The sequence below is a fragment of the Aplidium turbinatum genome, chromosome 2 (assembly GCF_918807975.1).
Source record: "Aplidium turbinatum chromosome 2, kaAplTurb1.1, whole genome shotgun sequence".
Taxonomy (NCBI): Eukaryota; Metazoa; Chordata; class Ascidiacea; order Aplousobranchia; family Polyclinidae; genus Aplidium; species Aplidium turbinatum.
In genome coordinates, this window is record NC_137473.1 from 25988313 (window position 1) to 26000262 (window position 11950).

The 11950-nt window shown below is 41.1% G+C and overlaps 1 protein-coding gene across 1 annotated transcript in view; it reads right to left on the bottom strand.

The window, feature by feature from the left end:
* Nucleotides 1–11281, bottom strand: part of LOC145765447 (uncharacterized) — a 90606-nt gene extending 79325 nt beyond the window's left edge. Inside the window, exon 1 of the mRNA XM_082577269.1 lies at nucleotides 11140–11281. Coding sequence (XP_082433395.1) covers nucleotides 11140–11212 — 73 coding nt within the window. The 5' untranslated portion in view covers nucleotides 11213–11281. The remainder of the gene's footprint in view (nucleotides 1–11139) is intronic.
* Nucleotides 11282–11950: the final 669 nt, after the last annotated feature.

The following is an 11950-nucleotide window of genomic DNA, read 5'->3' on the forward strand; positions in this document are numbered from 1 at the left end:
TTTTCTTTCAGACTTTGTCGTCGTGTGTGCCTCTGGGGCCGAGGGTCTATCCTTTTACAACCCCAGATTCACAATGTTTCCGGACTACACTGGAAGGCTACTAGAGAGCAGCCAGTCTTTGGTTTCATCATCCATGACACGCAGACCTTCCGCTTCATTAGGTGGCTTGAAGATGGAGCAGTCATTGATGATGTGGTCTGCGGTCTGTTCCATGGCACCACATTCACAGGAGGAGGAAGAGGCTATTCCCCAATGGTGCATGGTTGAGCGAAAAGCCAGACGCCCGTACAGAGACGGTTGAGGCACAGTGGCACACCCATGCCTGTTTTGGTAGTGTTAGACCGATGGGGCATGTGTCGGCGTCGGGGATGAATGAATATAGTCTGGTGGCGGTTGACTTCCATTCAGCACTCCATTTATGGTCCGCCCAAGCAGCCGCAAAGATGTCTTGTACAACAGCTTCGTTGATAAGAAGTTGAGCGGCTGGCACGAATGGGTGTCTTGACTTTAGTCGACGGGGGTGCTCGTTTGGGAGAGCAGAGATCTTGTGGTGGAGAGGGTGGTGAGGCCCCAGCGCCCGTCGACCGAGGGACAGAGTGGCTTCTTCGCGACAAAGCTCAGCAGGTGGATGCCAGCGAGAATGGGGAGACTGTCCAATGGTGTGGGACGCAGGCATCTGGTCACTGTGCACAGGGCGCTGTTAGTGGCAGTGCCGATGTTATGGCAGTGAACACTGCGGCACCAAACAGGTGCACAGTACTCTGCTGAAGAGTAGACAAGGGCTAAGGCTGCTATACGCAAAGTGTCAGCCCTCCCCCCCCCAGCTAGAGCCTGCCAGGCGCTTAAGTATCGCAGCATGGGATGTGAGTTTCTAGCGCAGTGACACCAAATGGTGGCGGTATGTGAGCGATCTGTCCAGTGTTACCCCAAGATATCTTGGTTCGGGAAAGAAGGACAGAGATTTTGCGTTGTTCTGGACGTGTAGCTCACAATCAGCTTCCCAATTATGGAGGTGGAAAGCTGCTGCCACAGTTTTGGTTTCGCTGAGTTTCAGTCGCCAGTTCTGGAGATAGCCTGAGAGAGTTGCCTTGTAGACCCCGTTCTGCACTAGCTGGGAAGTGATGGCATTAGCAGAAACGGGGCACTGACGAGGGGAGTTTGCCAAGCGCCCAGTGAGGTTGTTGATGATGCTCCATGCTTAGCGGCTTGAGTGTGAGAAGTAGGGTGGATCAAAAATGGCAAAAAAAAATTTTTTTCTTAATTTTAATTAGCTGGATATGGCAAAAGTTGCCAATATATCACCAAAACACTATGTAAAAAATTGAAGAGGTTTGAACAAGTTTTTGATCTCCCCCCGCGACATACAAATTTAGGCACTCATACATACAAGAACTGCATGGCAAATTTTTTTTCGATTTTAACTCGCTATGCAGACATGGCAAAAGGTTTTAATATAACACCAAATACAATGAAAATGTGTGTACTTAAGAGTTTTGACTTCACCCTCTTTCAACATATTAATTTTAAAGTGACTTGGCGGATGGACCACCCGCGGTTCCTACAGGTAAACGCCTATTAACATTCACCATCAGGTGGCCGAGTATAGACTCACAAGCTTAAACTTTATATGACTGGGTTGACAGGTGGCCCATTGGCAAAGTCACTTCCTATTAATTTATGCGCTCATGCATACAAAGACTGCAAGCAATAGCCTATAATAAACAGTTACAAATTGAAGTGGGCAAAGTCACGTTTAGACTCAAATGTTGGCATTAACTGACGAGAAGCAATTCGGGCACAAATGAAGCCGTCTCGATATTTCGGTCCACAAACTGCTTTAGATGCGTCGGTAACCAGCTTCACGAGCCTTTTAACAGCCTGCGTGTGACATGGAAATTTGGGAAAAATTACAGTGGGAGTCACATCTATCATGATGAATTGCAGGAGCTCAGCATCCGTCATTGTTTTAATTACAGGAGGCTCCGTGATAGGAAGATCTGTCCAGTTAATCAATTCGAAGTATTTCACTGCATCAAAATTAAGCTTTGCTGGAACTTTAAATTTTCGTATTTTTCCGCCCGGTTTTGCAGCTCTACCTTTCATCACTCTATGCAGGCCTAGTTCTCGAATATGTGGTCGATGGTAAGTCGTCATGGCCAAAATTATATTTTCCGGATTCCGGATGAGCAAAGTATAAGTTGCGATGTATAACTGGGTCGATAGTTTTCTTGTGCTTCTGACTAAGATATTGTGATGGGGTTATCAGTTGGTGAATGTGTCTAGTTCCATCTTTGCAAAATGAGTGTGATTTTATTGTGAACCACATTGGAGCATAAACACGGATAATGAACATAACCAATGCTTGCAGTTTCTCATACGGATTGTTATCGCTGAAATATAATCTAAGGGTTCTATTAATTAGCTTTAGTCAGCCATCGTGAGTGTCTGAGTGATTCAAGCATCCTGGGTTTCGCATCGCCAGATCAATTCTACATTCACCAGAGCAGTCAAACTGGTACGCTGAATGGTGAAGATTGATGAAGGGAAGCACCAAGTAATAATAAAACTAGGACATCGCCCAGTAGGGTTACCGGTACTAGTCTAAGTGAACTGCCTTTTAATCTGTAAGAAGCGCATATAACTTTTATTAAACTTTGTGGAACCTGCAGTGCAAGCAAACTCCAATCTACTATAAAGCTTCTTTTATATCTAGAATTCTTTTGAAGAATCAAATTCTACATCACAGCTAATTGTTGAGATACACAACCAAGTATTTTATCCATGGTGATAAAATGGTCAACTGTAGCCTATTTGTTTAAACATAAGTCGCTTATTATGACATCATAAAGCGCAAAGGTGAGTCACACAGTATTTATGCTTTTGACCAATTTTGTGGGAGACTTTTTCAAACCCGATATTAGGGAAATTAAAACCTTGCGGGGGGCGATCAAAAAGTTGTCAAAACCCCAAAAAAATTTGCATGTATGTTATTATGGGTATTTCGCACCTTTTTCACATACTAGCTTAGAAAAATAAAATTTTTGGATTTTTCGATCCACCCTAGTGAGAAGTCGATGGTTTGGACAGCTTCGTTCCATCGCTCAAGCTTCTTTGTGTCCAGCCGCTCAAGTAGTCTGGTGGCGGCGGTGTTAGAAGCAGCGCCACTAATGGGCATTGGGCAGTGGCACCTAGGTATAAGCGATAGAGAGCTTCACACTGGCATTGCAGAAGTCCTGGTAGTGGTATGCTTCGTCTGCGTTGCATGTTTCAGTCGATGGTAACTTTGCAGCAGACTGATTGGTCAGGAGGCTGTATTGATTCCAATCGGCCTTTTTGAAGTTCCTTTGGTTCACCGGTGAACTCGGGACAAAAGTCACAAGTGTTGGGGTGATGATGAGGGACGGCCGGTGTTGGGACCGCGGGAACTTCTCAAGCACACGTCTTCTGGAAGAGAGCTGTCAACACTCGCGAAGGCCAAGTCAGGATTTGTTCCTGTTCCCCAGCGGCTGGAGTGGAAACAGGCTGGTTCCTTTGGATTGAATAAGAGGGCAAGGTGGTTTGTAGAGGCCCAGTCAGCCAGCAATTCTCCGTCGCTGCTTGTGTTGCTGTAGCCCCAGTCGATGTGCTGGCAGTTGAAATCACCAGCGTAGAGACTGGGGGAGGGGGACGTTGGAAGGGATGGTGGCAACATTCACGAGGGTGTGGGGTAGGGTGAATCATCTGCCCTTTTTTGTTTAAATTTTGTTCTGCAGTTGTCAGAAGTATTCCTTATGTCAAAGTGAACACACCTGCAAGTTTTATGCGTAATGATTTGGATCTAGGTGTACAATTTAGGATGCATCATCTGCCCTTTTTCGTTTAAATTTTGTTCTGCAGTTGTTAGAAGTGTTCCTTTTGTCAAAGTAAACACACCTATGAAGTTTTATGCGAAATGATTTGGATCTAGGGGTACCACATCGCGAATGAATTTTTGACATATAGACGTCGAGCGAAAAATGTGAAAAGCCTTGTTTCAGATGGCATGTCTGTGGTATACATTAGGGTGTTTTTAGCGTAATACGCAAAATTCTAACCATTGTTAATATTAATGTACAGGGTGGTGTTCATTTCCTTTCAGTAAAAAAATCCTTTTGGCAAATTTTTGTTGAAATCCGTCGACATTTACTACTTGCGCAAGGAAGCTAAAGTTTAGGTTGTTTAGCCTATAATTTAGCAGCGGAATATAAGCAATTACCGGTACTTGTAGGCTACGTCACTTCACAGAACAAATAAAGCATTGTTACGTCACAATTGCAACACCTCGTAAAACTACAAAAATTACACTGTCAAGTCTGTTGTGCTGTTGCATTTATTTCAGTTTGCTTTTGCCTATTTGGAGTCGAGCACGAATTCCAACACGCCATCAAAACCATGTGATTAATCAGGTGAAAAAATTACACCAGAAATGGCAAAACTTGAAAAAATCTATCAATCGTAAGAGTGCGCTTGAGTTAATCAAACGGACAGACTTTAAGAAATCATTGGATCACCTATTCGATATAGCACACAGTAATGCTTTGGAAATGAGCAACATAGAAGATCGCCAGTTCCTTCTTGCCCAGAGAGAAGAGGGACGCCTAGGTTCCATGGTTGGCGTTGATATGGTTCTATGCAGGAGAGACGAGCGAGTGAGGAATAGAGCATTAAAGGAGAGAGAGCGAGTTGAGGCGGAAGCAGTTCGTGTTGCCGAATCTACTAATTTAACCATACTGGAATCCAATGGTTCAGAAATGTATACTCAGCAAGAAGATAATCTCGACAAGTCTGGAGATGGGCGTCATCCATTAGCTGGTGGATCGACGTGCTCCGAACAGCCTGGGTCCAGTGCTGCAAGCTGTCTGCCGAAATTCCGACGAGGTAAAATTGCTGTAGTAACCCTCGAGATAGCAGCAGCATTGGACAGGACCAATTCTACCTCGAGGAAGGCCGTTCATATTTTAAATGCACTGGCGGTGTCCAAGCAATTGCTCCATCCAACCCGTGATCTGATGATTAGCCCAAGTTCAATTCACAAAGCTCGCCAGATCTATCGCCAAAAGCTGGCGGACGAAATTAGGGAGGCTTTTGACCCTTGCACCCCACTGACCATACATTGGGATGGGAAGATCATGGGTGATTATGAGCAATACAATCACATCAAAGTAGACCGTTTGCCAATTTTAGTGTCTGGCAAAGACGTTACCAAACTTCTGGCTGTACCAAAACTAGAATCGGGAAATCAATCGTCGAAGCTGAAACAGTGGTCTCCGAAATATATAGTTGGGGCATAGCGGATCTTGTACGTGCAATGTGTTTCGACACAACCAGTGTCAATACTGGCTGGCAGAACGGAGTTTGTGTTTTGATCGAAGCTTCTCTCAAGAAACAATTCTTGAATTTAGCCTGTCAACATCACATTATTATTAGATTCTGGACCGCTACACGGCTGACTGACACAATGTATTGCCCCCCCCCCCCCCCCTAATAAGCTTTCTAAATACGCCACTGCTTCTGATCATCTCGGTTATGGGTGAAACACGGTGTAAAGGTTGTTAGAGGAATAGTTGCTTTGTTGCTATATTTGCTTTGTTATCCTATAAACGTGCCTGAAATGCGTGCATATTAAAAGCACTGAATAAAGCTGGTTATTTGGTTGCGTGTTGTAAAGTTGCTTGTTTTATTGATTTTGCGAATTTTTCAACCTCTTTGCGCAAGTTGTAAATGTTGAAATAATTTCTTGAAATTTGAAAGACATTGTTTTCTTACCAATTGTAACAACCTGGTGCCCTGTACAAATCAAACTTACGATATGAGAAAATTAAAAACACCCTAGTATACATATGTACCGTTAGTCCAAAAGCGTTAAATCATTCATTTTAGGGTTTTTCTCTCTTAACTGCACACCTTTTGATCATTATATTGCAAAAAAATATTCGCTGAACTTTATCTAAACTTTAACATTCACTGTTTTGGTCACAAAACACCAATAAATGCACATTGTTTTGCCGAATTTGCAAAATTCTGTATTTTCCGAATTGAAATAACTCAGTTAGAAAAGGCACAGTTGCCTGCTCAACAAAATATGCAGTATCCATTGAACATTGTTGTTCATTTCCTTCTTCCGTAAATTCGGACGCTGCCGATAGCTGCCTTCAACAGTCTGCAGAACAGTTGGGAATCTCTGTTCAGACTTTGCCGATAAAACATGGTCGCATCCAAGCTTGACGCCCCGTTCAGCTGCATCATTCACTACTCTCAGCTGCCTTACAACTGTGCAGCAAGCTGCATATGAAGGACAGCTGTCTCACTGAAGAACATCTTCATCCATGAAACTTGTACAATGGCCAAGCTTTAGTGCTGCAAAAAGGAACCAGGAATCTTCATTGATTAGATCAGCCAACTTGGTGGCTGACAACATTGGAATCAACCTTAGTTTTCCAAAACCTTCTACAAATCTTTTTAATGGCTGTCTGAAATTTTTCATTTTCTTCAGTATTGCTCTTGCCATTGCAGCTTTCTTAGCTGGCAGTGTCTTGGTGCTGAAAAGGGCTAAGGGAGAAAGTTCTCCAGACAAGTACCATGTGTGTAGCATGAAATATTTGAGCGCTACCTCTGCTACCAGCTTGTCTTCTTCTTTGTATTGGTGTAAGACTTCAATAAAGCTCAAGTCGTTTGTTGGTGCGTTGACTTGGCACGGTGCTAAAAACCAGCACCAGCCATAGCACGACAAGATAAATTTGACAAGACGTTTAAACTTTGCAATTTGCATGTAATACACCTTTTGCACGTCATGAACCAGTATGTCTGATAGAATGCAAAGGGATAAGTGTTCAACCATGTCGGAGTCGGTGTTTTTGTGATAGCAAAATACTGGATGCACAGTTGCTTGGGCATGTGTCCAGTGAAAGCCCTGGATTTCATTTTGCACATGAAAGGAATAATTCTCTGAAAAGTCCATTGCAATCAAAACATCACCTTCTTGCAAATTTTTTTTTCTGGACTTGTAATAATTTGATTGTGCTTTGGACACATAACTATGTGGAAGAAGTTAGACCAGCTTCTCAATCAAGGTTTCTATGAAATCTGAAACACTCGTGATCATCGTAACAATTTCTGCTCTATCAACTGTTGTCCACTGTTTAAAAGTGATGTCTTCATCATGATCCTCAAACAGCGAGTTAAGGTGGCTTCTCAAAACTTCTGAAGATGGACATTGGTTGCACTTGCAAAACATGCATTCTCTTGAGGTAATATCACATACCATTAAAGAAAGCAAGTCTGTAAGATTCTGCCAAATTTCCCGCCTCTATCAGTAACTTGGAATTATCATGAATTAGACACACACAAACTGAATGGGTTCCGGAAGCTCCTGCCAAAACGCACCACTTTGGCCTTAATGTGCAAAATTTTGACAAACCAAACTTCATATCTGATTGTCTCTTTTAAACTCCTGATACAATAATTCATTTAGTGTCACCAAAACCAATCTGTTTTGTTGATAGCATTTTTTGCCCACAAACACTTTATCCTTTTGACTTGGAAGTAACCTACTAAATTCATCATCTTCATAGAACTTCAACACAGAATCAATAATCTCTTGAGGGAAAGCCCTTTGTCGACGTGGTTGAGGTTTTGGAAGATTGGATTTGGTGACACTAAATAAGTTGTATCAGGAGTTTAAAAAGAGACAACCAGATATGAAGATTGGTTTGTCAAAATTTTGCACATTAAGGCCAAAATGGTGCGCTTTGGTAGGAGCTTCCGGAACCCATTCAGTTTGTGTTTGTCTAATTCATGAGAATCCCAATTTAACGTTGTAACTGTTGTATAAGACGTTGTAACCGGCCACGGAATTGGTTTTAATGTCTCCCCTCAGTCAGTTGTTTAAACTGTTCTACCTATCCTTTCTTCACTTTAAAAAATGCATGGTACATTTACTACAGCAAACTACCTCATTTCTACTCAATTATCCCACTTCATATTTGGAAGCTAGAAAGCCAAGGATATTATCTTTCATTTAAGCCAAGTTGCAGAAAAATCGAAGGAGAGTGTTTTTTGCTATAAGCGATCAAAGTTTCGTCATGCATGAATGATCACAAATAGTCATGTGTGAAACTAGCCACTTGGTGGCCTGTAGTGATATAACAACAAACAAAAAATATATCTTTTCAGAACCTCCTTACTTTGGATAACTCATATGCATTGGAATTTTCAAGTTACCATTTGAAACACCTTCATAATAGCCTAATAGGTCAAACAAAATTTGCAGTTAATTTTTACGCATGAGCAATCACGAAAAGGGCCAATTTTCAATTGCCGATATCTCAAAAAGTACTGGGCCAATTTTGGTAAAATTGGTATCATTTTTCTCAGAATTGCACAGAGATTCTACATATAAAATTTCATAAAAATCTACCACATACGGTTCCACAACTGTACCAGTAGCCACGAAATGACCCCAAAATAACAAAAAATGACATAATTTAATCCAATTGTGGTACCCCTAGATGTTAATGAATTCTTCTGAAAAGTTGCACATCTTCAACAATCATAAAAAGGAACATTTTAATCCACTGCAGAAAATCAAAGAATAAAATGAGGGGCAGATGATGCACCCTAGTACTGTACATTGCAAATGAATTTTTGACATATAGACGTCGAGCGAAAAATGCAAAAAGCCTAGTTTCAGATGGCATGTCTGATTGTCTGTGGTACACATATGCACCGTTAGTCCAAAAGCGTTAAATCATTCATTTTAGGCAGTGGCTATTTGACCGGCGCCGGTCTTTGAATCTGAAATACTATTTGACCGTCATGACGTCATTGTCCAGTCACTTTTTTCTTTTTCTCTTTCAAAGCAAAAGATGAGAAGCGCGCATATAAGTTCTGAATCCAACCGTTTTATTCAACTCGTTATGTGGCGCGTGTGGTACGTCGCCGCTTCCTATTCTAGAGGGACTGAGTTCGATACTACCCAGAAGCGTTCTTTTTTTTTTTAACTAAATTTTGACCCAAAGTGCATTTTGTTGAGAGCAAAAATGTATTGCTTCGTTCGGCAAACACGGTCACATCAATCAATCATTTTATTTTTCGTCATTAACGCGTCCGGGACGAAAAAGATACTAACTACAAAAATCGATATAGACCTCCCAGCACGTTAATGAACGGGAAGACGTGGCAAAACCTTGAAAAGTTTAAAACGTGCCTGAATTGAAAAATTATGTAGGCTATATACCGTATCAGTAGTTAGCACGGCCACAATCGGAAAATTACCCAGAGAAATTCTCAAATTCCAGCAAATTAAAAAAACTCTAACTTTATTACTCACATTTGAAAAGACATAAAAAATAATTAAAAACTGACTACAAAAATGCACTTCGTGTCAAAATTTAGTTAAAAAAAAATAAATAAAAAAAAAAGAACGCTTCCGGGTAGTATCGAACTCAGTCCCCCTAGAGTCGGAAGCGGCGACGTATCGCATGCGCCACGTTACGAGTTGAGTGAGATGGTTGGATTTAGAATTTATATGCGCTTCTCGTCTTTTGCTTTGAAAGAGAAAAAGAAAAAGTGACTGTATAGTGACGTCATGACCGGTCAAATAGTGTTTCAGATTCAAAGACCGGCGCCGGTCAAATAGCCACTGCCTTCATTTTAGGGTTTTTCTCTTTAAACTGCACAGTGCACACCTTTGATCATTTTATTGCAAAAAAATATTTGCTGAACTTTATCTAAACTTTAACATTTACTGTTTTGTTCACAAAACACCAATAAATGCACATTGTTTTGCCGAATTTGCAAAATTCTGTATTTTCCGAATTGAAATAACACAGTTAGAAAAGGCAAAGTTTCCTGCTCAACTAAATATGCAGCATCCATTGAACATTGTTGTTCATTTCCTTCTTCCGTAAATTCGGACGCTGCCAATAGCTGCCTTCAACGGTCTGCAGAACAGTTTGGAATCTCTGTTCAGACTTTGCCGACGAAAGATAGTTGAATCCAAGCTTGACGCCCCGTTGAGCTGCATCATGCCTTACAACTGTGCAGCAAGCTGCATATTATGAAGGATAGCTGTCTCACTGAAAAACATCTTCGTCCATGAAACTTGTACAATGGCCAAGCTTTAGTGCTGCAAAAACGAACCAGGTATCTTCATTGATTAGATCAGCCAACTTGGTGGCTGGCAACACTGGAATCAACCTTGGTTCTACAAATCTTCTTCATAGTTGTCTGAAACTTTTCATTTTCCTTAGTAATGCTCTTGCCATTGCTGCTTTCTCAGCTGGCAGTGTCTTGGTGCTGAAAAGGACAAAGGGAGCAAGTACCCCAGACAAGTGCCATGTGTGTAGCATGAACTACTTGAGCGCTACCTCTGCTACCAGCTTGTCTTTTTCTTTGTATTGGTGTAAGACTTCAATAAAGCGCAAGATGTTTGTTGGTGCATTGACTTGGCACAGTGCTAAAAACCAGTAGGCCTACCAGCCATAGCAAGACAAGATAAATTTGACAAGACGTTTAAACTTTGCAATTTGAATGTAATACACCATTTGCACGTCATGAACCAGCATGTCTGATAGAAAGCAAATGAATAAGTGTCCAACCATGTCGGAATCGGTGTTTTTGTAATAGAAAAGTACTGGATGCACATTGCACAGTTGCTTGGGCGTGTGTCCACTGTCCAGTGAAAGCCCAGGATTTCATTTTGCACATGAAAGGAATAATTCTCTGAAAAGTCCATTGCAATCAAAACTTCACCTTCTTGCAAATTTTCTTTTCTGGTCTTGTAATAATTTGATTGTGCTTTGGACACATAACTGCAGAAACAAAGGCGGACCAAGAATGATTTGGACATCAAACATCACTAAATGGACAAAATTAAGTTATGAAAAAGCAGTACGAACAGCTCATGGTCGAGAACAACATTTGGCGCATTGTATCCAACCCTCAATACGAGGAAAAAAAGTAATGATGATGACTGATACAACCCAAAAAAAAACCTGTGCTTGCTTTGCTCACCTGGTGCACAGTCCACAGTCACATTTTCAGAGGTTTGCAGACTGTGCACCTTAAGGTAAAAAAGGTAAAGAAACCCTAACACAGTACAACAAATGCTTTATGCCTTACCTTTGTTTACCGGTCTAAGTGAGTCAGTTTCTATGCAGTTTTCATTCTCCTGTATAGATTTGTTAGCTTCCATATCCAGCTCTAAACTGTAGCAAACATTCCAATTTCCAAGAAATCCCTAAAGGTCTGCAGCAAAAAAAACAACAAAACTTTGTGTCCAAGGTTGCCAGGTCCAAGCAGGGTCATGTTAACGTCTGCCGCTCCGATCAGGGGGCCCAGTCTAGGGTGGTCCTTAAATTTTTTTTTTAAATTGAATGGGCTACCCCTGATTATTGTTACATATGATGAAAAAACACCTACAAAAAAATTTCATCCGAATCAGAAAAAATTTAGTACGTGCTACCAGAGTCACTATATACCGTAGTGGCTCTGGTGCTACCGCACATTAAACATCTGGAAAATTCAAGATCAAATTTGGCAATTTGATTGATTTTTTACAAAATATTTTAATGCCACTAATGGATAATAAATGCTCAAACACAACTTTGTATGACAGATGAAAGGTCTTAAACCAGTGGTTCTTAACCGGGGGGGGCACGCCCACCAGGGGGGGCGTGAGCTCTACAACAATTTTAATTTTTTTTAATTACTTTAATGTCCTAGGACCTATGCTGTTCGTCATATTTTGTATTTTATCTTATTTTATATTGTATTCCGTAATCCTTGCTTCTATTAGTTAGACTAGAACTTTACAAAACTATTTTGCGCTGAACTCCTTCAGATTTATCAAATTTTCTTGACGCTGCTTCATTTTACTTTTTTGTTCAAATTGATATTTTCGAAGAAGGACAAGAGGAATTTCTTAAGATGA